Here is a 27,176-nt window from a genome sequence, read left to right as displayed (position 1 = left end):
AGCTTCATTAATGACTATCAGTCTATCTCACACGTCATTGAGGAGGAATTTTGGTCCACTCGTCTTTACAACGTTGCTTAATTTCATTCAGGTTTGCAGACATTCATGTTTGCACAGCTCTCTTAAGGTCCTGTGACATGATTTCATTCAGGCTGAGGTCTGGATTTTGACTGGGCATTTGCAGCTAGCACCTCGATTATTTTCTTTTTCATCCATTTTTGACGTAGATTTGCTGCTGTGCCTGAGATCATTGTCCTGTCTGTAGCAGTCTGACAGATGGCCTCACATATGATTTGGTATGGAGAAGAATTCATGGTTGACTCATTAACCACAAGGTGGCCAGGTCCTATAGCTGGAGCATATTCCCAAATCTTAACCCCTCAACCACTATGCTTTACAGTTGGTTTGAGGTGTTATGCTGACATGCATTGGTTTTTTTTCACCAAATATGGTGCTGTACATTATGATCAAATGTCACCACTTTGGTGTCATCTGTCCAAAGGATATTGTTCCAGTTTTCTGGTTTCTTCTGATGCACCTTAGCAAACCTAACTTGTGTCTGAGCTTTGCAAGATCTGGCTTTAGGGAGGCTTTCCTAGGATATTTGATTTGATTGCTCCAGACCAGCAAACTGCCAAAACTTCTGCTTTTGTAGAGGTGCTCACACTTGTTGATGATTAATAATTTAAGTGCATTTCATTAGCACCTGACTGCTACTTATCCTTTAAATCCTAATGGTATCAGTAAAGGTGTAAAGGGACTGAACACTTTCTTTTTCCCATGATGAAAGACATTTGATGCATGTTAAAAAATATTCTTAAAATAAAGAAATATTAAATATATATTTATATATACATATAATGTATATCCTTTACCTTCCTTTTTCGAAGTGGATATTTGGCAGATATGTTACAAAGCACATCTGGGATCACTGAGCCTACATGTGTCTCTATTAGAGTGACTTTCACCGCTATATTGGTCACTTCCAGAACTGCCCATTCCCATAACTCTCTTACAGTCCATCTTGCTTTGTCTAGAATATTTCACAACTTCCTGTCAGTATCACTAAACCCATAATAGATGTGTATATCTTCCCCTGTCTGGGATGCGTGATTCACTGTCCCTGAAACCCAGCACCACCTAATCTTGAACGGCAGATAAAGCTAATTAGGGGAAAGAGACATCAATCAGTGCTCCAGGCCTTGTTATGTAGGCTACTGCACATACCAAGAGTGGCATCTCAGTCAATGGGTGTGTTTAAAAGCTTGAGTCAGTCATACACACATAGCTATTATTATGAGTTATATCTAGAGGATGGCCCAGAACTTGAAGATTATGAATGCTGGGTTGAATGTTTCCTTTATGTTTTTCAAACTAGCCAGATATAATAATTTTTGCCAAGTAAGTGGACTAAAATTAGAGCAAGAATTACATAAATTACTTTTCTGTTGTAATGACCTTTGACAGTATAACTCATGTGGGAGAACAGTAATCTGGCGAGGGGCTCTGTTTGGATGCGCAGCATGCATTAATACAGCTGTCAGTGAGAAACACACGCCCTTTCCGACGATTACAGCAGGTCCAGGAGGTTCACTGAACTCTGAGCAGTGACAGATTGTAGCTTGGGGGGAAGAGGAGGGTTTTTTTTAATATACTAAAAGTGATTAAAATGTATTCACAATTAATGACCTTCAGTTTTTCTTTAGAACTTGTTGTGCAACTGTTGCTTTAGAGCCAACATTAGAGAATGTAGCATTTGTTTCATCCTGTAGGTGGGAGTGTAACACTTTCTATTTTATAAACTGCAGCAGCTGTAATGTGCAGAGTCTGCAAGACCTCACATGTTAAAATGAAAAGACTACTACGTTTTTTATTAAACACTACATGCCGATTACATTTATGAGCCATAAACCTGTATGTTGATCAACCTGTGTGTAATGATGGATGCTTATCCTAAGTTCTCGCAACTATTTAGACGAATATGAAAGCAGGTATTGGTATTTTCTGTGTCAGGCAGTGTATATTTTAAAAGGTTAGCTGGGGAATAATGTTTATAATATACAATGTGCTAGATATTATTGGATGCATAATAACAGCAGTTTGACAGGTGAAAAGAAATTATTTTAAAAAGCATCTCAGTGAATTAGACAAATGAGCATCTGCTTTTTGAATTGATAAAAATAGTTTTTATGTGAAATTATCAATTTTATTTAATGTTACTGGAATTGCTGTGTACAAAATAACAAGACTTTTTCTGTCTCAGTTAAAAATGCAAACAACACTCACCTTTGCAAATACAAATAGACCAGTACTCACCAAACCATGGTTTTTAAATATTTTACTAAAATACTTTGTTGTTCATGGGTTTAGCATAAAAAATATGATACATCCATCCATAATATGTCTGAGAGGTACAGAGATATAAAAATGTAACATACAATGTAGGATTAAATATATTTTGCATATGCATCAAAGACAGAACAAAAGCAGCAGTACACAGTAAAAGAAATGGGACAGCTGTTCACAAATCATTTTTATCAATGCTATAAACCTACAAATTGCCATTAAACGCAATGATATCAGCCGAAAGTGGATATATAAAAAGTGGCAGAAGCTTGGTCATTGTCTATGATTTTGCAGAAAGCGTCATTTTTGTGATATTTAAATATTTCATATCCCCAAATGTGTTGTTTCTGACTAAGACTTTGAATATTTTTTGAAAAGATGTAATTTTTAAGTGGCACAAAGTAGAAAGCTTCTTTCCATAATTTCTATAGCCATGCTTTAATAATAACTTCTGCTGGACATTAGTGACAGTGGTATTGTTAAACAGCGCTAAAGATGAGTCCTAAGGAATTGCTTAAAGGTCCATATTGGCCACAGCACAATTCCAGCTGTTAAAGTAAGTTGCCTGTGATGAAGACGTATATCCTTGCATGGAAGGTGGTAAATGTCCCTTGTCTCCATAGCTTCATCTCTACGTTGATTAGGAAATCCCTGGGACCCTGAACTTGGCGGTTTAAGAACACGGCACCCGTGTAGGCATTCAGCTTCCTTGTGCTGAAGTAGTTTTCCTCATTTCCGCTTGTGATACTGACAATGATGTTGTCTCCGGAATAGACAGGAGAGGGTCCGATGCGGAAGATCTGAGCAGGGATGATGATGTTGGATTGGAAGCTGAGGTAGTAGTAGGTGATTCTTAGAGGAGAGTTTTGACACTCCAGGTAGTTAGGACAGCTGATTCGCTCACAGCGCCTATGAGGGAGAAAGAAAGGAAACCTTTTTTTATACAGCAGCTTTATCACCTTCCAATAGCAAGACACTTCAAAATGACTTTAAGACACATTGTTTTAAATGCACACTGGCTCTGCTTTGCCAATGTAGCTCCATATCTGAATTTGTGACAGGTAAAAAAAAAAAAAAAAACTACATTTCAAAATTATTCTATATTTATTCTGTACTTTGTGTTGTGCATTTGTTCATTCAAACAAGTCATTTTGACTTACAGGACACCCTGTGTTTAAGGTATAATTCTTCTAATTGGTTATCCTTCACACACAGAAGGTTTAAACAAAAGACAGGCTGGGCTTCAAACGCTCACAACCAGACCTGTGCACCTGAACTGATCAAAGTAGGGATATGCCATCCAAGTGACATCATACACAGCCTAGAGTAGAAAAAACTGAACAGAAAAAATTGAAAATTATAATGATGACCTTCTGACTGAGAGGGGTTATTTGTGCTGAGCTGATTTTTCAACAGTTGAAGTGATCCTTCCTAAAATTATGCAACTGCCTATGACCTCCCCTCCCACCCGGCCCACCCAAAAAAACCATAGACACTGTAAATTTTTACAAAGACCAAATGAATAGAATTCTTTAAGGCATGTTTTGACTTACGTGTCAGACACTTTTCGGTAGTTTGCCGAACAGCTAAAAGAAAGGCAGCGGTACCCTCCTTGAATGTTGTAGCAGGTCTCAGCTAAGGAGCAGTTATTGGCCCCTGTGGCACACTCATCGATATCTAAAACAGACAGTTTATGCACAAGAGCTGGTTTAGTCACCGACTTGGTTAGTCACAGGGTAATGGAGGGAAAAAAATGTCCTTGTGGGGAAAAAAGACTATTCAAGCAAAAAATCGAATTAGTTTGACAAGATTTTTAGGCCAATAAAGTTTTACAGGCTGTGTAATTACTGCACCAACCAACAATTATATTTATCTGAGCAGAACCATTAGTGTATGCTATGTAAGTGGGTGCTGAGCCATTTTTAAAGTCAGTTTCAGGGCGAAGCTCGATGGGGCACACTTGCTCTGAGGCGGCTGCAGTACAGTGAGCGCATGCATGTTGTGGAGAGCTATTCACCTCTGCAAGATCGTCCATTTGGAGACATGGTATACCCATAGTCAGGGCAAGCACACTTGTAACTGCCTGGAATATTCACACACTTATAGGTGCACAGATGGCCAATGCTTTGGGAGCATTCATCAATGTCTGCATGACAAGGAGAATAAATCATGTCAAATTGATATATAAACTTGTCTAAACAAACGTTTTGTATAAACACGGTGCTTGCAATGTGTAATAGAGCATACTGCACCTTCACAGGTGTGGCCATCCTCCTTAAGGTAGTAGCCTTGTCTGCAGTAGCACTGGTAGGAACCATAGACGTTGGCACACTCCTGACTGCATAGGTTGGCCAGACACTCATTCACATCTGGGGATTAGAGGTTAGAGCTCATTACTGTCACAACTGACTTGATCAAAGCAGTTTCAATGTTTTTATCCCAACATATAAACAAGATGTTGTTATGAAGCCAATTATGGTTTTAATGGTTCCAGCTTGAAGGCATGGCATGATACACAGTACAATACACTAATGCAGCTAACCAGCACATGTTGTGCTGTGCCCAGCTTTCACATCAGCTCAGCCTTACAGCCTGTCTATCAATGCATACAAGCATGGTGTCTCAATAAATACACAAGAACACATATTTTTATGCACAAATGCACAAAAATCTACAGTGACATGTGTCAGCATGCACAGACTGATGCAAACACACCCGTACAGGCAGACATTAACACATACACACCTTCACAGTTCTTGCCATCACCAGATAAGCGGAAACCAGAGGTACAAGAGCACTCATAGGAGCCTGGGGTGTTCTCACAGGTCTGGGCACACAGACGGCCTCGGTAGCTCCAACACTCGTTTATATCTGAAAGAAAGAGGCAGCATCATCATCATACTTAGGTGAGTGCACTTTGTGTTTGTGAGTTTGCATCCATGTGTGCAAGTGCGTGCACGCAACCAGGCATGTGCAGTTTTGTTGTCCTGCACAAATACGTACGTGCCTGTGTGTGCTTGCGTGCATGTTAACGAGAGTGCGATGTGAGGGGACCATCTGTCTGCTGATAGTCTAAACACACGAGCAGAGTCCATTATTATGAGAGTCACAACACAGTGAGTCCCGAACAGAGGGAGCAGTGGCAGGATAAGCCGGGGTGGGACAAAGTCCTCTGCTGCAGGAGACGTGATGGGTAGCTCAGCGGCAGAGGCCAACAGCAGAGGCTGGGAAACAGCAGCAGCTCTCCCACAACAGAATAATAAATAGGGGGAGAAGAAGAGGCAGCCAAACCAGAGGGATTGCTGTACAGTGGCACAAGGAAAAACAGGAACTTTTTCTTCAGATTACATATGTAATGTCCTTCATACCTACACACATCCTTCTGAATGAATCATACTGATAGCCTGTTCGGCATTCACAACGATACGAGCCAGGTAAATTGTGGCACAGCTGGCCTTCTCCACATCGATGTACGTTGCTCTGACATTCATCCACATCTAAAAAAGGCATCATTTATAAACCAAAAAAAGGAAAAAAGGCAGAAATTATATTCATGAATAGCATTTGTTTAAACAAGACACGCATACAAGACATGTTGATTTTGACCTTAAGTCTGCACATGTAGGGTTGTTTGTTTACGATGCGTTTCAATACGAATCTTACCAACACATCTGGACCCATCAGGACTAGCATGATAGCCACGGCTACATGTTATCTTTCTGTTGCAAATGTAGGATCCCATTGTGTTGATGCAGTTAAATCCTGGACTGCACGGCTGGGTCAAAGCACCACACTCGTCAACGTCTGGCATTGCGGACACCACAGGGGGGAGGAAGATACGTTTTAAGAAAGGCAGGAGAAGAGGAAAGCCCCAAAGGCACAAAGACAAGGGTCCTGAGACCAGAGTGCAGCTTTTTAGCCACACTGTACAGCTGTGATATCAAAGCAACCACACATCACACAGTTGCATTCCTCTGGATAACTTTGTTGTTGTTTTGTGTGTGTGTATGTGTGTGCGTGTGTGTGTCAGAAATTTTCTCCATTTTCTCATTTCTCAGAGCATTTCTTTCACGCTCCTTTTATAGCGGCGTCTTCTGCCTCGACATGCCTCAGTTCCTGCCCCTGGGGGCTAATTCCACAGCATCAGTTTGTACTGGAGGAGGACATAGGATTGGCTTTTATCCACCCTTTGCAGCCCCTAACAGCAACTTCTCTGATCTCATGTCTGTGTGGCATTTAACCCCTCTGTCACTGCAGACCTGCTGATTCACCTGCATGACAAACAACCGTGCATCTTCCCGCACTATGATTCACCTGTGGGGGAATTTCTGTTGGTGCATCTGCCCGGATTCACTCATTTGTTTGGAAACAAGATAAGAAATCTCTTTAAAAGGAAAAAAAAGAAAAAACAAACGATGAAAAAATTGTTATGGTTTGCCAATTTTAATGACTTCTCTCTGTGTGTCTCTTTTTCCTTGGCATCCTTTGTTTAGTTTTACCCGTTTAAGTTCTCTACATATTTATGGCTCACGTCTTCTGATTATCTTTTGTCAGTCTGTGTTGCCAGCATTCCCTGGCTGGTCTTTACCCCATGTTCCTGTGTTTTGGATTTAGTTTCCTTGCATCCTTGTTGTCAGTATTTGGATTTGTCTTTCTGAATTTTTGGACCATCTTCTGTTTGAGCAACTCCCCGATTTTAACCCAAGTTTTGTTCATTTAGTTTTATTTTGTTCATATGTTTATTCATCTTATTAGTAGTAGAACTCAATCAAAATAAAAATAAAAAAATATATATAAGCAGAATATTGAGGAAAAAGGTCTTTACAACTAGTCTGAGGCAGAGGATCTTGTTTTGAAACAAATGGAAAAAATAAAGCAAAATAAAAACATATCCAAAGACAAATATGTGATTAAAATCTGCAGCAATATTGATCATTTTGGAGTTGGACAAAACATAAGAGAAAAAGGTGAAACTGATGATATGTGTCTCTGTACATGTAGGAATGTTGTATGAAATTATATCTTTTGCTCACTTTTTGTAATAAATAAAAAATTTTCTATTACACCTGTAACCGAGAAAACACAGTGAACAAAGCGCTGCAGGTCTAGCAAGGACATTTTTTGGTTTCTCTTACCTACACACCTGCCCTGCATGTTGTGGCTAAAGCCCACAGGACATCGAGTTTTGGGGTTGCATCTGAAAGAGCCCTCTGTATTCACACACTCAAAGCCATCTCCACAGTTATGGGTTCTCTGCGCACACTCATTGATGTCTGTGGGAGAAGAGAGGGTTTAATGGAGAGAAGATGTAATAGCACATTTTACCACTGGATGGCACTCTGGTTAAACAGCAGATCGAGTGTTTGACTTTTGCTGCTGTTCATTCATCATAAAGCATTCTAAGTCAAGGCTAAAAGAAGTAATTACAACTTAGAAATCATATGTATACTAAAAAGCTGTCATGGACAAAAGACCTTTCAGGTATATTAACCTGATTAGCACATCTAGTCAAACCAACACAAGTCTCCTGTGCATTGCATGAGTGAACACCGCGTTATATTCCCCGAGAGTCTCACAACACCTGTCTACTCAAAGATTTACCTGCTGAAAATCAGCTTTTCACATCTGCTGCCACGGTGTGAAGCAAAGCTGGAGGGAAATCATACTCTCAAAATATTTAAAAAAAAGAAAATACTGATGTGTTTGTGTATGTCTGTGCATGAAAACGTTCACAGTAGTCTTGTGTTTTCAAGTAGGTGTGCAGTATTTCACCACTGCAAATGTTGTACAGAGGCCTAAACTAGTTCTGGCAGCCCTGCAGACACAGGGTAGGTCTCTAAACAGCAGATAGTGATTGAGCATCTCGCTCCTGACACAAACCTGGCAGACTCAGCAAGAAGCTGAGTGAGCCTGACACCAACAGAAAGACAGAGAAAAAGCAGGAAGCAGGATAAATGTGTGAGAGACTGGTAGTGATTTCCCCTCGCAGTGAAGTCAGAGGGATCAAGGAACCTTGAAAGGTCAAAGACTCCGCATGCTGCTGCGAGAGACGATTTAACCAGTCAGTTTTCTCAGTGTTTCACTTAAAAATTAAAAACAATACTACTAAATACTGCAGAGTTAGGTAATGCAGCCATGTTCAGAGGTCACATTTTAAAAAAGTTATTTTGACAAATTCTTGTTAATGTTTTCTAGTTTTATTCTCCCCATCCTGCTCTGGGTGCTGAAAATGAGAAATGTAATTTTTGCAGTGGAACGCTGGGTTAGCTGTGGGCTACATATGTTTTTAATCTCCTAATATTAAAATAATTTGCACTACAGAAAATCATGCTACATTTGCTGCTAGCTGTCTCTGTTTGCAGCTACAAATGCGCAATCGAGTGCTTTGTATTTGATAATGGGAAAAGTCTTTATTTGCTCATCACGAACCAAGATTTTCAAAATCAACGGCAAGACAGCGAGCACTAATGCAAGATTGCACAATTAATTTTCTGGTCTTAACTGAGTCATTCACTTCCCAGATGAGGGAAGAAAGCATTTGTTTCTTTTTGAAGGCTGAATGTGCTTCATTTGTGTGAGGAGGCTAAATGAGTGTTTCATTATAGCATTCGTGGTAAGACATTAAGTTGGAATAAGTAGCACGGCATAAAGACGTTTTTGCATTATCTTACCTAGGGTGAAACAGCCACATTCTTGGCACATTGTGTGACAAATTAAAAGAAAGAAAAGGTCTGTGTGCTTTTGACAGACTATCATTAATTTTGCTGGTCTGATTGCTCCCAACCCGCTTTGGATAATGTTGTTACTTCAGAGCCAATGATCTGTTTGGAGGCTTACTTTCTTCTTAAATGCTCGTTTTGCCCGACTGAAGATCCTTTACATTCACAAGGAATACGGATTAGCTGACTGTCCTTGCTCGAAATCCATCTGCAGTTTCAAATGCTACTAATACTGATCTTAGAGGCCCTTCTTCCTGAACACTGCTGGTGCTTTATGAAGGAGACCACTGCACAGGCCCAATTTATGGTGCATGGAAATAATGAGACGCATAGGGAGGTTTACTATTTCATACCAAAGTTGGGCACCACCCACCCTTGAGCCTGGAAGCTCTTCATACAATTAGCAGCAAGAAATACTATAGAAAAAGGTAGATTCTTCATGTTTTGTTGTTTTGGGGTTTTTTTGTTATTCAAGCTTACTGTGTGCTTAAAATGTCATAATTACAGGGTGATTTTAAGGTGAAGGGCGAATACTCATAAGGCTTATAAACACTGGAACAGTGCAGTTTCATTACATTGTAATAACACAGTAGTTCACATACTCCCTTGCTGCCATTTACAATATATTCACTGTGGATGTAAGTAAATACATTGATGCTGGTTAATGCTGATAAGGTGTAGTGTACCTTCACAAATGTCATTGTTGATCTGGTATCCAGGCGGACAGGTGATCAGTCTCTGACAGACATAACTCCCTGCAGTATTCATGCAGTGCTCATTCAGCTGGCAGGCATGTGGAGACAAACACTCATTTGTGTCTGGATTTTGAAAAGAAAAGAATCAGGACAAATGTGAGAGTGTGAAGAAAGAGAATAAACAATGAGAAGATGCACAGATTTAGAGAAACCAGACAAGATGTGGGGAGAAAAAAAATGTCTTTGTCTGGTATCTGACAATCAGCAGTTTGACGCAGACTAAAGAGACAGGTCAGACCCTCCTCCAAGAGAAAGATCAGGAGTAAGACCACTGGGTATAAAATCCACACAATGAGAAATTTGTTGCCACAGTGAGCTGCTGTCACAGTTTGCTGCTGCCAAGTAGAGAACAGACCAATGGTTATAGCTTAAAGACAGATCCTGAGGGAAAGAGCTTACACACATAGTGCAGTAGCTGATCAGACTCAGGATAAAAAGGATAAAAAGTCCATTCTGAATGTAAATAAGAGGTATGGTATGCAGCTGCTAAGCTATATTCTGATAATGCATGGATAGTTGGGATAATCCCTTTGGAAAATCAAAACTTCTCCACTTATGTTTTCTTTTTCTTTTCCAGTTGGTGGCTAAAAGTGAAAGGGATTAAGGGCTGTATCTCCTCTGCAAATCTAGAGGTGCTGATGAGCGGAAGAGACAAAACAGTGGCAGACAGTCTTGCCAAGAAACTTCTCAAATGGAACCAAATGTCTGCGAGCTCAAGAAGAAGACTTAAATGAGTGCTGCAAATGCAAGCCGCTTTCACTTCTTCAAAGGTTTTCTGCATTATTTCAACATTTTACTTCCTTACCTTCACACGAGCGTCCGTCAGCTCTCAAAGAGAATCCTGGCGAGCAGGAGCATCGGGGCTGTCCGCCCACTGGAGTGCACTGTTGCTCACAGATGTTGTTTCCTGAAAATAGTGCCGTGTTGTCAGGTCAAATGAAATGCACTGCATTATCATTACACACAGCACTACTTCAGCAGAAACAGTGGAGCGCTTGTGTTGGAGGGGGGGGGGGGGGGGGGGGGGGAAACACTCTGTTTACTGTAATGCCGTTTGCTTATTTTCTTCCAGGTTTCCAGGTTGATTGCTGACCTGGTCATATTCAATTTCATACTATTGGCTCACAGTGTGGTGGACCTCCACCCTGGTGTCATGGAAACCAAACAAGAGCAACAAAATGTGACATGGCACTCATTATGATATGAAGAATGAATTACTAACACCAAAATGCCACTTGTGTTTGACATTTGCAGCACAATCACATGTGATGGAAAGGGAGAGTTATATTCAGCGGCATTAAGGTGGATGTTCCGGTCTCCAGATGAATGAGCGTGCTCACTATGAGCCGCCAGATCTGCAGCTCTCTCTCTCCATTTATCAAGCACTGCATTTCTAACCTTCACAGGGGTCGAGTAGGACTGACGACGGAAGTGGAGAGGTGGGTTCCACTGCTGCTCTGTCAACCTCCTGCAGTCTGTTCTCCTCATCCACCGCCTCTGCACAAACATGAGTAATGTCAAGACAAAAGCGAGGAATTACTCTGTAATCACAAATTCCACCTTTCCATCTACAAAGGTCTTCGAGACTTAGATGTTGTGGAATACCGGCGTTTTAGGATGATATGAGGCTAGTGGCTACGGATGAAAGTTGTAATAGCAATATAGGTGAGACAGGAAAAAACACTGCCTGCAGACAAACATTTGGTTTTATCAGTGAGGCCCATTGCTCACTGTAATTTGCTGAGAGCTCTAGCATTAGTATCCTGTTGAGACAGGCTTCTGTTGGTAAAAGCTAGTGTTGATTAAAGGCCGGTACGTTGCAGTCTTATCTAAAAATACTCCTGAACTGTGAATCTGAGCAGATCTTCACTTTTGTCTTGAAAAAAACAAACATTTCAAACAGCGTGGAAAAACTTTCGCTAAATCCCATTTGACGACAGCAGAGATGTGACTAATTGGCCATTGCTGTCAGTCAGGAAAGGGATGTTGTATGAATAGAATAATTATTATTAGGCACTATCAGGCCTTGCAGACAGGAAGGAACTCAATAGGCCAGGAAAATAATACACAGTGAATGTGTAGATAAATGGGCTATCTCTGGGATGCATGCAGACTGTAAATCATTGCTTTAAAAAAACAAATGGCAGAGAGAGCCTTTTCCCCATGTGTTGCTATCACTAGAAAGGTCTTGTGGTATTTAGTGTGACAGAAAAAGATTGGTGATCTTTACTTACCTTGCACGCAAGAGAAGGCGTCCTCTTGCAACACATACCCGGGGTTACACTCACACCGGAAGGAGCCTATTGTGTTAACACAGATGTGGTGGCAGATGTTGCCCTCATATATGAGGCACTCATCCATATCCTCCACCTCAACAGGACTCTCCACCGCATTCTCCCCATTCTGGTCTTGACCAATGGAGAAGGCCTCTCTACGATACGGGCTGTCCGATACTACAGCACAAGGAGAGAACAGCTGTTACTCTCACAAGTCATGGCATATCATCAAGGACAAAACCTGTTAATTACCTGCAATATTTACATGGAACATAGTAGTAAGGGGGATTTATTTTATTAGTTTATTTTTGCAGGGCTGACTGCACAGGACAAAAGTGTGACGGCTGGGGCAGCTGTCGTGTGGTGGAGTGAATGAGGACGCAAGTCGCAGACAGCGGCGGAGGTGCGAGCGAGTTTTATTTACAGTGAACAATAACTAAGGTGAGGGCAGACCAGAACATAAACCTAAACTGGGAAAAACTAATAAACAAACCTGGAAACATAAGGTCAGCGGGAGATACACAGAGATGACACGAAGAACGCAGGGCAGAGAGGGGAGGCGAAAAGCTGACTAACACGGCACAACACAGACAAACCAACAAGGATCACAGACTGACACCCACTATATATACACACACACAAGGCAATCAGGTAATGGCACACAGGAGGGGAGCACAGCTGATCCTAATTCACAAGACGACAGGAAGACACAAGCTGACACAGTGATAACAGACACAGACCTTCAAAGTAAAACAGGAAATTCACAAAGACAAACTCAGGGACACGAACAGAGCACAGGAGGGAGAACAATAAAGCGCTAAACACAAGAACCAAACCCAAAGCACTAATACAAAATAAGAATTAACACAAAACACAAGATGAATCCAAAATGAAACACAAAACGCTGGGTCAACGACCCAGGACCATGACCAACAGTCACATATGACACCGTTCGCATCCCAAACAAGTTCATCGGTGGGCTATTATGAAAATCAATCCAGTGCAAGATGAATAAAATCCACCAAAACACGTGCTGTATTTCTAATTATGCTGAAGATTTAGCCATGCAATGGACTGAACGTCTGTCAACCTATAGCAGCCAAAGAAAATCAGTGTATGGTAACTTCCAATAACAGTGTTTTACTAGAATAGAAATGAATACAGTGCAAGCAGGTACACACTAAATCTCTTATAATTATATTACATTTGGTTATTATATGTTTCTTTCAGCCGGTTTCTTTCTCAATATTGAAGAAATACCATGTTGATAAAAAAGATTGATAAAATAAAATGACCTGGTTTGTTTTTAAAACTGGTGCCAGGCACTGCCGGATTCCCATTAATACTCCTGCTTTCAACCTGCAGCATGCCTTTCACAATGTGAATTCATGCATGTCAATATTTGTTCAGAATACCTTTTTTTGGTGGTGGAGTAAAGTTCAAAGGAGGCCTTTCTCTGATAGTGTGCCGGCCATCTTGATTCACAGTCCTCCCCTCCTCCCCCTCGCAGCAGGTTAGAAAGATGTGTCTGCAGTGAAAATCCAGGAAGTGGTGGGCTTCGCAGCGATGCCCCTCACTGCGAAACTGCAGCCCAAGGGAGCAGCAAGTGCAGCACTCCTGCAATTCACACAAACAGCCTTTGAACGTGAAGTTGGGGTTTATGTAAGTTTTGAAAGTAGCATGGAAACAAGTCTAAAACCCACTTTGTGAAAAACAAAACATACTGTGGTCCATCCCATATTCATGATTTGTTCTCCCGGCAATGTGGGTCTAATGATGACAGTTTTAATATTTCAACTGGTAGGTCAGCTGCATTGCCAAACAGGGAAATTACATTTTTTTATCAATCTAATTTTTTTTTTTTTACAGAGTATGGTCCCTGAGGATAATGTTTTGTGCTTTTAATGAGACCCTGACATCTCCTCTAGTAGCTCTGCAAATTGTTTTTTTAGTCAAATGTTTGAAATGGGACTCATTTCCAGAAACTTGGTGGGCATGCTTGCTGCCTATATAATTAATCTTACATATTTTCCCTTGACTCTTCATAGTGCCAGTAGCTCTAAATTATAGTAAAATATATCGAGATTTGTGCTGTACTTTGTGGATTTGTTTTGCAGAGACCTGATTAATGGTTTCCAGAGGATAAAGACACTCATTGGCCATTTCTTTAGGTTAATTTGTTCAACTGCTCATTAACACAAACATATAATTAGCCAATCACATGGCAGCAAGTGGACATGAAGTTCAAACTGAGCACCAGAATGATGTAGAAGGTGATTTAAGTGATTTTGGATGTGGTATTAGCACTGACAGGCTGGTCTGATTATTTCAGAAACTGCTGATCTGCTGGGAATTTCCCACACAACTATTTCTAGGGTTTACAGAAACTGGTCTGAAAAAGAGAAAATATCCAGTGAGCAGCAGTTATCTGAACAAAAAATGCATTGCTGATGCCAGAGGTCAGATGAGAGCAGCCTGCTTCAAGGTGTAGGAAGGGAATAGTAACTCAACCACTTGTTACAACCAAGTATTGCAGAAGAACATCTCTGAACATACAGCAAAATTAAAATCACACTGGGTGTTACTCCTGTCAGCTTAGAACAGGAAACTGAGCCTACAGTTCACATGGACTCAATGGACAATAGAAGATTGGAAAAATATTGCCCAGCCTGATGAGTCACAGTTTCTCCTGCGTTATTCAGATGTTGTGTCAGAATTTTGTGTAAAAATCACGAAATGATGGATCCATCCTGCCTTGCATCAACAGTTCACGCCAGGGGTGGTGAAATGGTGTGGGCAATGTTTTCACACTTCACACCATCTGAACATAGTTTAAACACCACCGTGTACCAGAGTAATGTTGCAGATGACTGTCTACTCATCTTCTAACGTCTGCATCCAGCAGAGTAACACACCATGTCAGAAAGCTCAAGTCATCTCAAACTGCTTTCTTGAACATGACAATGAGCTCACTACAATCAAATTGGTTTCCATAGCGATCACATCTCAATCCAATAAAGCACCTTAAGGATGTGATGGAGCAGCAGATTGGCATCATAGATATGCAGTGGACAAATCTGAAGCGACTGTGTGATCCTGCCATGACAACATAGACTAAATATCTTCAGCAAGTTCTTCAATTTATGCCACAAAGGATTAGGGTGGTTTTGACAGCAAAAAGGGGGTCTGACCTGTTACTGGCAGGATGTGAGTAGTGAGTGTATACTTGTAATGTTGGCAGTCACCTGAATGTTCCTGACTATTCCTCTGTTGCTACTGTTGCTATTTATGGGCTAGTTTCAGAGAACTGGTCCTAAAATTAATGCTAATCCTAAAATTTCATACACAGATTTATGTTCCCCTCCAGATAAATATCCCTTAACCTTTCCTCTTGTGCCATCATCAAGTCAGATAGTTTTCTCACACCGTGAAAATGAATTAGATTCCCTTAGCCTCAGATGTATTTGTGTTAAATACTCATTTCTAAATTCTTTGAAGACTTTTATTATTGTAAGCATATTAACAGACTCCTGTTTAGCCAAGAGTACTGCTGTGCAAGAAATTCACAGAGCCACAAGCTTTTCATCTTGTTGGATTGATCTTTAGTAGTTACAAGTCTGAATTTGGGGCAGCTCTCCCCTTGTGTGTGGGCTCTTACTCGTTTTCCCTCTAGCTCTCAGCAAGATTACTGCTGCAAGTGCCCGGGACTATGGGGAAACATAAAACTGAAGTAATGATTGCTGTGATGTAGCGTGCTTGTAGATGGAATAATATTACTAAAACTACAGGGGTTCCTCAAAAAGGTGGTGAAAGCCAATATTTAACACCTGTACAGTGCCAGTAATGGCCTCACGCTGCTCATGTGCCTCTGAACAGATGGGCTGATTTCCTTCAACAGGTCAGGTAGCAAATGAGTTACTTTGGGCATCTGGACATATAATGGTTACGCAGTCATCGCGAATGGACCTCACTGATTGCCTCAATGTCTCTCCTGCCCTGCTGCTTTTTTGACATCTTTAATTATGACACCATGTTCACACAGTTTCATAGAATCAAAATCTGACATGTCCAATAGCCTAGGGCTGCTGTGAAGTTAATAAAGTTTGCAAGACTGTGGGAATCTGGGGTTGTATCAGGCCCTAAATTAGTGTCTAGATTAAATAGGATCATTAAATAAAAAGGATTTGGCACAACACCAGTAAATCTCAGAGGACATCTACAATAAAATAAAATACTGGCAAATGCCGTGCTGAACTGTGTTTGCCAGGTTACCTGGTCACATATACTTGCCTTGTAATAATCAATCCCACATTTATTGCTGGCATCTTCTCTGCACATATTTCCTGCTCTGGCTGCATTCACTCCAGCCAAGCACCGACTTTCTCTCAGGGAACCGAGGCAACACTGTTGTTGGGCAGTCCTGACAGAGAAAAGCACACATGAGAAATGACTGCAGAAATGTCTGGACTGCAACTGTGGCCTTCCAGCGGCAAAAATTCTTCCAGAGAGTGTTACCACAGAGCTGACAGGACTGTGTTTCCAGGTTTCTGTGAATTCTATTAGATGGAGAAACTGAAATGAAAATCTTAATATTTAGCTCTGAGAATCATTCAGCAACACCAAAGAAAAGTGAGCTAAAATGTGATTAATCATGCAAGAAAACACCTCGTTGTAACGAAATGTGAAAATTACTTTGTCATTATGTCTTTTGTGGCCTTTAATGAGGTGAGAAATATATTCTTCTGATATGTTCAGTGAAGTAGATCGGTGTTACGTAATAATGCCCTTACAAGCACATCGAGTGGATATCTTTTGCGGGTGGTTCCATGTTGTTACAGTGACCATTAGCTGAAGCCCATTTCGCCCCTGTCTCACAGCAGGTTTTCAGCTGCTCCTTGGCAGACACTGTAATAAAACACAAACACCAAGATACAGATTTATCCTACTCAGTGTGCCAGGGTTTCAAGCCACATAAAATAATGTTGACATCATGCATATCGCTGGATTCTAATTGTACATCATTTTTATCTAAGAATCCTGTCAGCGAGATGCTGTAAAAATGTGGTTATTGATATCTGAAATACAATCAAATCTCATCTCCTGCGGGACAGAGTTTGCTGGATTCGGTGACTGCACGCTGAGAATAGCAATTACTGTGTGTGTGTGTGTGTGTGTGTGTGTGTGTGTGTGTGTGTGTGTGTGTGCATTTCTTTTCTTTTCAGACTCCTTGACTCTGCTCTCACTTTAAATGGCAACAAAAAGTAGGAAACCCCAGACTCTATAAAATTAGCTTCAGAGTAAAACTGTTCTTTTTTTTTGTAAAATCCAGGTTGATGACTGCTGGATCAGAATAAAGGGATAATATATTAGCACTTCATTTTAAGCTGAGAGCAGACAGAGCAAAAACACATGATTCGGTTTACAGAGGAAAAAAAGAGCTTATATGTGTTTCCTGAATAACAGGGAAGCGCATTCCTGTGCTGATTTGTGGCCCCTGCACTACTGTACAAGACAAACCTCTTTGCATTTATGTCTTCTCAGCTTGTCACACCTTGCAAGATTATAAATATCATAAAATTTACACCTAGCAATGGCTATGTTTTCCTTTTTTACTCATCCAATTAACCCTAATTTTGCAAATAACATGTTCTTATCCAATTTACGTTCAAATTGAGACAAAAAAAAATGCTGCTACCCACTCTATTCAATACTTGACGATATATTTAAGTCAAAGCAACTTGTGTTAACATTTCATCGGTGGTGATGAAAGTTAGCCTTCGTCTTCTGTGCGAGATTAAGTAGTAATCCATTCTGTGTTTTGGAGACAATTCAGTTAAGTCTGAAACAAAGCAGAGGATACTAGAGCATGGTAAAAATGATTTATTTTATTTTTAAAGATTTTTTTAAAAACCCCTCTCAGAGAGCTCTAATTGGTTTCTTGCAGTATGGTCGTTTGGAAAATCAGCCATAAGTAAGGGCAGGGATCATAGAGAGGAAAGACCAAGCAAAAGTCTTTTCTAAAGAGATGATGCTCTGAAGAGAAATCAAGCATGCCTGAAGCCACTTCAGCTTTTTAACTTCCATGTTCACTTATTTTCATTGAACTATTTCTCTCTGACCTACCTGTGTAATAAGGCCCAAGCAATTACTCATAGCGGAGTGAGTGAATGCTGCAGTCTGCATAATTTAAGGGTTTAAAAATGAGGAAATCTAAACCTTGAAAGGCATGATGCCTCTTTGATACACAACTACAGTATCTGTATGTACGCCGTGCAGGTAAACAAGTCCTTTTGAACCTTTCTGGAAGTATATTAAAAGACAGAGAACGACAGGGAACGTAATTATTCACCCTCTCCTTATGCCTCCTATTCATTTTCTCCAAGTGGAATCACTCCACTTGTAACAAACAAGCATAAATTCCACATGTCAAATCAAAATGCAGGATGTATACATACAGCTCATCATCATGTTTCAAAAGGATTTTGCGTCTGTAGGAGATTATGTTTCATGAAAATAGCTACTGGGGGCAAAAACAATGATAAACTATATCAGCCAAACATGTATCTAGTCAAACCAAGTCTCTTCCTTTCTCTCTGACAGTCCTTATAATTAAGCCTGTGTAGAAACATTTTCCATTCAGCTGTGCAATAATTAACTAAGCTAATTATTGTGCTTCCACGACAGCGATTCAAGATGCACTTGAAAGGTGGCTTAGCGTCATCTCTCTGTTCTAGGCTTGTCATTAAATCTGTCCATTAAAGTAACATTAACACCAGATGCTTCACTTTTGTCTAAATCCAGAACTGGTGACATCACACCCTCTGAAAATATGAAGCTACAATAACAACCAAAATGGGCAACTCTCAACATGTCTGAAGGTGTCATAAAGCAGTGCGCTGCCACTAATCAAGGCTCGCGTGTCTCTTCTTTTGTGCACTTGGACAGGTGGGCTGAAGAGATCAGGACCAGCACTGAGGAAAAACAACGCATGCCAAAGGTCGCCGACATGCAAACTCATGAGGCTGAACATGCCAGATGATTTAGGCTGAAAGCTTAAAAGCATGAGGAGATGTGTGTGTGTGTGTGTGTGCGTAGGTTGGGGTTAAGCACCCGAGGAGGTGACACAATGTTCTTCCCCACTTCTACACGAGTACTTGCAGAGATATCGTGTCTTTTGAAACACACAGTCGCTATCCAAGAACAGCTGGCCGTGACATAACAGGGATGACTCGCATGCTATGATTTCATTTCCAAAACAGACATTTCAGGTTTCAATTATTTGCAACTTTGGCCTTAATTTCCCCCGAGACTGTGAGCCAATAATCGTGGGATTATTGGCTCACAGACTTGTAGTCATGGAAGCCCTGAAGGGTTGTCACATTGTTTGATAGTTTTGCACAGTAAACCCCAATCCAATTACACCTCCTTGTGGTAAAATAATCTGAGTGAAACATTAATACACACTTTCCAGGGTTGCCACTATTTGCTGCATTGAATTACTTTGAATTATAGCTTCCTAATGTTTCCCAGTGTTAACACCCATCATCACAGCCCACACATTTTTGTGTATTTTGAGTTATAAACAACATCTGCATCAGTGTACATTCCTCAGCACACCTCTATCAAATTATTTTCCACCGTCTTGTAATTTGAACCTACTTTCCCCTCCCTCATGGAGCCTTATGGATTCCAAGTTATGTTCACAAGCCATAACACAGGAAATTTAGCCATGTTTTGCCTGAGGAAATCTTTGGACCTGACACATAGAAATAACAGCAGGGAATAATTCATACCTAATTTGTGCTTTTCAATTTTTAAAAGTCCCATTAGAAGTAATTCTGTTTCTGCATTAAAGTATAAATGAAATATTTTGTGTAAAAGAATGTATGGACTGGAGGTGAAATAGTCAATTACTTCTTGGATTACATGTATTTGTTCATATGCGTATATGTTTATGACAGAACTGCAAATGGGTGCAAGACACAAACCTGTTATTTTTCTACAATTTATCACCAATCTCGCTTTACTTATGCTGTGGGTGAGTTTTATGAGTGGTTTCCAGCATCTGGAATTTTTTAAAAAATATATTTATAATCATGGGTGACATGAGGCTCAGGCGGTTTTTTAGTAAGCGGATGATGCGTATGGGAGACAAGCCAAAATTAAATGAACTGAAAGATACTTAGATTAATTATCTTCTTCAAACTGATCTTTACAGAAGTTGGAATGAACTCTCACGTAGCCAATTCTGGATTTCACCCGCCTTTTATCCTAAGGAAAATTATACATTTCCCTTCCCCATGCCCACATGCAAGATGTTGTGACAGTTTTGTTGGCAAAAACAAGCACTACTCCACGTTATTTCACTTCACCTCTTATATTTCTTCGTCCTTTACTCTTGTGCCTTATCCACAGTTCCCGTTTTGTTTTGTTTTGTGGTTTGTGTTTGGTACAGCAGGAACGAAAGTTAGTGAGAGTAAATTTGTGCAGAGGTGCGCTTCAGATGGAGTGATTACTGGGAAGATTACTGGGAAACCAGCATCCTCGTGAGAGATGGGTAATCACATGGACTCATGAGGGAGAAGCAGCAGCGCCTGGCAATCAAGCCATAACAGTAGGCTCATTCATCAGATGGGTATTATGCTGCACACAGGTACAACCCCCAAGAAATCCTAAACCAGGTTAGCCCCGCATTTAAACAGTCTAAACAATTCCACCCTCCTTCTGAGCACATTCTGGATCTGTCTGGGAAGGAAAAAAGGCAAATGAGCAGGAGTTATTGACTGAAGAAAAGCACAAACACATTTGTCTTGGGCCGCAGCAAAGGCAACTCATTTATGTTTTGTGAAAAATGTCCGTGTTCTTGTTATTTATGTTTTCTCTTTTGCTGTCTAAATAACTTTGGCATCTTCAGATAATTGCACTGATAAAAAGGCATTAGTCAGGACTCTTATCAGCTGGGATTTTTCCTGCTTGTGTCATGGATCGCTGTGTGGCAAGCAGGAGGAGGACCCAAATGCAAAACTCACAGACACGGGGATGAACTTAAAGAACACAGCTTTAATGCTGGCACGGCAGAATACAGGAAATACAGAACTAACTGGGAAAAAGTAAACTAACATTCGCAGGAAGGCACAGGGAGATCCACACAACATGAGGGACGACGTCACGCTGAACAGAGGGAGACGCAGACAGAAATACACAGAGGGTTAACGAGGAAAGTGGGAACACACGGGGAACACAGGTGACACTGATAATCATAACGAGACAGGGCGGGGTGAACTGAACATGACATGTACGGGCGTGAGAGTCACAAAGTAAACAGGAAGTGCACAGAGGTTCAGACCGGAGGAGAGAGAGCACGGGGAAAACACAGACATAACGGGCTGGGAAAACATGAAACAACCACAAAGGGAGACGAGGGCTCATAAATACATAGAGGGCACACAGGGGGAAGAGAGAGCACGGGGAGAACTTAGACATAATGGGCAGGGGAAACATGGAATAAAACATAAGGAGAGACGAGGGCTCACAGATACACAGAGGGGCACACAGGGGGTAAAAGCCATGAAGGGAAAACACTTAGGGAACAACACAACAGGGCAACTCAGAAAACATGGCCTAAGCAAGGAACAAAATACAAACATACAAGAAAACTAAGAACACTGGGCCAACATGGCCCAGGACCATGACAGCTTGTGCTTGAAGTGTCACCAAACTGGACGTCTTCCTTTAGTCCAGTCCAGTGAACTCTCACTTCATTCCATCATGCAAACTGAGTAGCCAGACCAGTTAGTTCGAGCTCCTTATTGCTGGTGAAATACTATGCCCACTTAGACTTTCAGCTGTGTTGCATTATGTTTATCTTCTGTCTGTAGTGTCTTAAAAATTTCAATGTAAGGATAGACGACTCACATCCTGGACACCAGACTACCTATGGATACAAATAAAGTAACCTCTCTGTACATGAGCTTTACAGTTAGTTCTTGAAGTGCGCTCCAACAGAAAAACCACATAGATGCATTCTGCATATATTGTGCATACCTGTAGGGGCCAGGCGCTGAAAGGAAAAATTGGTTCTGACAGGTCTCAACAATAAATCATAGAGTTGGAAAGTAGTTTAACTACACACCTTTCAATGGCAGTTTGCTGGACAAAACACCAGGAATAAGTAAGATTTTTTAAAAGCTTCTCCCCTTTTAGGCATTTATAATTTAGTTCACCCACCTCATATAGGAGATCTATAATATAGTGAACCCACCAGTGCCTTAAAGCCATAAAGCGTGTAAAAAGTAGGTTTTCCTGAAATGAAATTCTTCACTAAACTCAAAGCAATATAAATTTGGATTATTAAATTGTAATTATTTTTTTGATTTATTGCATATATGTAAACTAACTTCACATATTCCTAGTGCTGTGTAACTTGCCTTTGACAAACTTCATTGTCTGCTTTCTATCCAGTACTCTGACCAGCAGTATATGCACCGAAGGGGAACTGATCTGTTAGAGAATATGCTAATAAACACATGAAGGATTTAAGCAAGTGGTGTGGTCTCACTGGAGCAAAGCAGGGAAAATATGAGACACAGACTTATTCGAAGCATTATGATGTAATCATTTTTTGTTTAAAGCAGTGCCTGGCTTACTCTTTGTTGCTGTTTAGAAACCTCTAGAGAAATAAAAATAGCATTTTCTTAATGTGAATGTATGAAAATGAATATATACTAGATATAGTAATTTTCCCTTCTGAGTAAGGTAGATAAATGATATCTTGGGAGAACAATCTTTCCACGAACAATTGTTTTTCCTGGATCCCTGCCAGATAAAATAGAGTGATTATAAATTCCTCCTGAAAAGAGAGAGGATGTGAGAGAAGGAAATGGAGATTTCCTTTGAAAGAGTACATCAGTACATCATCACGGTGTGATTTATTTTGAAGCAGGCCTTGAATGCATCAAAAACATTTCATGTTTCAGATTTGTTTTAAATTCAATACCTTCAATGAAAATTCACACAAGTAGGGATGCTTTGATTTATCAGGTTAAGGTTAGGATTACTTAAAACTGTGCGTTATATGTTAACTTACTTTCTGTGTAGGCCTCAGCATCTCGAGTCTGATAGCTGCTGAGTGTTTGAGGTTGTCTTTGATGCTCCTCGCCTTCCTCTCTCATCCTGACTGGAGCTCTTCTAGTGGGACTGAATTGAACTGTAGGGTATAACTGTCGTTCCTCTTTACCAATCAGCTGCCTGTGCTCCACTGCCTTTTCATGTCCTTTGTTGGAGACAGAACGGGGGTCGCCATGACTTTGTCTGTTGTGGCCAAAGGGCCGGCTGTTGGTACGCGCAGTGGGTGCTGTGTCTCTTAGAGTATCCTGACCCGCTCTGTTTCTGTGACTGCCATGTTTCATGGGTCTTTCTCCAGTTTCCTGTTGTGGCCTGTGGTGCCCGGTGGTCACTATCTGTGTGGCAGTAGTTGCCTTTGGTGATGATGTTTTGTTTTCACCTCCTGTGGTAGTTGGATCCATATTATGAGTAACCTCATCCTCTGTGCTCCTTTGTGTGTTTGGGCTTTCTTCTTGTAGCCTGTGTCTCCTTTCATCATGAGAGCTGAGGCTAGTGGAGCTTGACTCTGGGTAAGCTGGTGGTAATGTAGTAGATTCCAGTGGTTGGGCCAGATTTTGGATAGTGGAAGATGTTGGCTCTGCCAGAGTATAGTCATAATCCTCTGTGCCAAAACTGGGTGGGTCCTGCTTGTACAGCGGTAGAGTGTTTTCCCTCACCAGCTTGGAAAATGGTTCTGCAAGACTCGTTTGTTGGCTGTTGCGATTGCCTCGAAAGTCTCTCAAAGGATTGTTGTTCTCTGTAGTTGTTACCGACATGGGCTTATTAACACTGCGGTGGTCACAGCCAGGGATGGGTGAGCACATTAACCTTCCACCTTCATCTGGACAGTGGCAAACTTGGCAATGATCTATCTGAAAGGAGTGCCCCGCTTTATACTTCTTGTTGCCATGGGCACAGCCAATACGACCACACTGCAGACATCCATCTGCAGGTTGTAAAATGTCAATGCAGTTGGGGGAAATTTCAGGGCATGGAATGAAATGACAGCTTATCTTCCCTCCTCCCTGAGGACAGGAGCACTCGGTACTTCCGAAATCCACAAAGTAAGATTTCCCCTCTGGGACTTTCCCATCCCTGAAGCCTGCTTTCACACAGTCATAGTACTGGTAGCCCTCACAGGTGCAGCCGTTTTGTATACATTTAGGACAGCAAGCACCTTTTTCTAAAACATTTTCGATGCAGTTCTGGAGAACAGGACAGTCCACGCCTGTGCAGTCTCTCTGGCTTAGACAGACGTCCACGTACAAAATCATCGAACATAGAAACAATGTTGCTCTTTGCATGTTCATTTTCGATTTTTTTTTTGTATTCACTTCTTCAAAATAAGCCTCCAAATGACAAGGATGTTTGCATTCTTTAGCCTGTAAAAGTAAACAGTGATTATTGATATAAATTTCACAGCTATTATCAGAAGCATATTTTTCACTTAATGACCTGTCTGTTTTCATTTGACAACATGCCAGATGTACATATTTTCCATGCTTAATGTTTTGGCACCAGGGAGGGTGAAAGCTGTGGTTTATATTTTGATTGCACATGGAAATTTGGCAAACGGTGATGTTGAGGGAAATATAAACAATAATACGCCAGCTACATTTCTCAGTGCTTGAAAAAAAAATGTTGTTCAATAACAAAAACACCCTTCATACAATACAATAGTTCAGTATTCAAAAATCTGTCATCTGAGTGTCTGAATGCATGTAGTATATTCTTAAAAGTCCTGTCTGCATCCCTAGATTATGGTGGATATGTTGACCGAGTCACTTGCTGATATCTTTCCATAATAATTGTTTTCAGCAAACTGTGCTCTTGCTGCTGCCTACACTGAATTAATATTTTAAGTACATCAGACACGTTGATCTATACAAAGAATTATACAGGAGCTATAAATGTTTTTCATTAAAGATCTGGAGCCTTTTCTTTGTATACAATACAGTGCAGAGACAGAGTGGCAAGATGCAGTCAGAGTGTGTCAAGCCTGATCCTGTGAGAAAAGTGATGTGACTTCAGATCAGAGAGCATACTGAAAACCAGGTGGTTTCTATTTTACTTTTCCTGTTTTTCCTCTCTGCTTGCTCTAGTGCCAAGCGCAAAACACTTATGTGACATTTCCTACTAAACAGTATGATTTTAAAATTAGAGAATAGCCCAAAACTGTTCTGCATGACAAACTTGTCTTAAGCGATTTCCTGCTGAAATGTTTCTAACTTAAACAGAGTTCTTCCTGAAGCTTATTCTGGCTGTAGCTCAGGTGGCAGAGCACTAATCAGAAGGTCGGTGGTTCGATCCCAGGCTGCCTCCGGGCTGCATGCCAAAAATCCTTGGGCAAGATACTAACCCCATGTTTGCCTACTGGTGGTGGTCAGAGGGCCTGGTGGCGCCTGTGTCTGGCAGCCTCACCTCTGTCAGTGCGCCCCAGGGCAGCTGTGGCTACAATGTAGCTTGCCATTGCCAGTGTGTGAATGGGTGAATGACTGAATGTAGTGTGAAGCGCTTTGGGGTCCTTTGGGACTAGAAAAGCGCTATACAAATGCAGGCCATTTATCACGTTTGCACCAGCAACATTGTGGAGCAGATCCCCACCCAGTGAAGAGCTGCTGTAGAGGGTACGTAAGAGTGTATGCTCAAAGGTGACTTTTTCTTAAGGATAAACACCTGACTCGGGTTCGATGCTATCTAAACATAAATCTTGTTGTAAGTTTGTTTTCATGTAACGTTGAGTAACTATTCAAAAAATATGAAATGCATCTACGCCAAGGTAATAAAATGAAGTCTAGATGTAATCACAATGGACTCCAGGTCAATAATGTGACATCTGTTGCCATGTCTTCTTTTCATAATTCAGGCACAGGCAGAACAACAAAGTGCTTTGCAGCTCCATTTAAAGAATCAATGATGTCTTTGTGCTCCTGCTGCAAAATCATTTTACCAGATCTTACAGCCTCTAACCAGCACTCTGTTGTGGTGCTTTAGCAGTGTTGAACTCAGCCCTAAAAGTACTAAAGCTTCTGCCTGTTTGTCTATAAAACCCATAGTAAGTGAAATGGTAAGTTAAACATGGAAAGGACCACTGATAAGGAAATCATAATGTTGAAAAATAGTCTGTGGGCCGGTGTGTTCGGCTCAGGTTCGGTTCGGCTCAGAAAATGTCCTGCAAAGCATTTCAATCTGTGTGTTTTGCCAACGCAGTAGCCAAAAGTTGACCTTTACCCTTGTGCCCACCGAGACACGCGCGCGTGCACGCAAAAACTTGTAAAAACCGCTTTTGCCCTCTGCGCAGAAGCAAACGCGCTGACTTGTCATAATTTAAACGTTTCCCTGATGGTTGATAAAACAGAGTGTCACACCTATTAAAGCAAAGCACAAACTTCCAAATCATTTACAATCATTTGTGATGAGCAACACCCCGCCTTAGAGGTGCCTTGACTGAACGTCTCAGTCACAGAGCCGCACATAAAGATTACATAACCGATGCTTTAATTCATTCATCAAATTATCCGGTCAGAACAAGAAACGGCAGTCCAAAACACTTAAACTAATATTAGCTGTAATTAGACTGTGCAATACACAGTTTAATTTAAGCGTCTGTTCATATGCTCACGTCATGTTTCATGAGATCTAAGTGAAAATCAAAAGAAACTCATGTTTGCAAGTACTTTTTCAGTTTTATTTCTAAAAGTGCTTACCTCGCGTTCCAGGATCTTGCAGCGCTGGTGTGCTTCTGAGCAACAGTTGTGCGTAAAGTTCGGGCTCACTCTTTGGATGGGAGCGCCTCCGCTCTCTTTTTTGGGGAAGGGCGGGACAGACTGCTATAGAATTATTTCCACCTTTTCCCAGCTTTTTCAGCTTCCTTTTGAGCATAATGATTCAGCCAAAGTACAAGAAATGACAACACTAAAATGTGCTTTGCGAGGAAAAAAATTAAGGAAGTTGAGGTTGTGTAAGCCTGTTTGGAA

At 41.0% G+C, this 27,176-nt stretch overlaps 1 protein-coding gene across 1 annotated transcript; it reads right to left on the bottom strand.

The window, feature by feature from the left end:
• Positions 1-2,306: 2,306 nt before the first annotated feature.
• Positions 2,307-27,002, bottom strand: LOC308407067 (fibulin-2-like). The gene is made up of 17 exons (XM_080898482.1): positions 26,907-27,002; positions 23,183-24,581; positions 16,887-17,001; positions 16,387-16,516; positions 13,512-13,713; positions 12,055-12,273; positions 11,219-11,317; positions 10,626-10,727; positions 9,752-9,883; positions 7,482-7,619; positions 6,010-6,150; positions 5,715-5,843; positions 5,092-5,217; positions 4,599-4,715; positions 4,364-4,492; positions 3,900-4,023; positions 2,307-3,255 (listed from the first exon to the last, which is right to left on the bottom strand). Exons 2-17 carry the CDS (start codon positions 24,507-24,509, stop codon positions 2,898-2,900), a joined length of 3,588 nt encoding a protein of 1,195 aa, XP_080754608.1. The 5' UTR covers positions 24,510-24,581; positions 26,907-27,002; the 3' UTR covers positions 2,307-2,897.
• Between the last annotated feature and the right edge of the window lie 174 nt (positions 27,003-27,176).

The sequence above is a fragment of the Rhamphochromis sp. 'chilingali' genome, assembly GCF_963969265.1.
Source record: "Rhamphochromis sp. 'chilingali' genome assembly, chromosome: 12".
Taxonomy (NCBI): Eukaryota; Metazoa; Chordata; class Actinopteri; order Cichliformes; family Cichlidae; genus Rhamphochromis; species Rhamphochromis sp. 'chilingali'.
This window is presented reverse-complemented; position numbering and strand designations above follow the sequence as displayed.

What these genes read in the sequence shown, in the direction of transcription:
- LOC308407067 (XM_080898482.1), bottom strand. Translation starts at nt 24,509, where the DNA reads ATGAACATGCAAAGAGCAACATTGTTTCTATGTTCGATGATTTTGTAC. An exon ending in TACTCCACCACCAAAAAAAG is followed by an intron (nt 12,274 to 13,511) that starts GTATTCTGAACA and finishes CTTGTGCTGTAG; the next exon opens with TATCGGACAGCCCGTATCGT. An exon ending in ATTCAGAAGGATGTGTGTAG is followed by an intron (nt 5,218 to 5,714) that starts GTATGAAGGACA and finishes TCTTTCTTTCAG; the next exon opens with ATATAAACGAGTGTTGGAGC.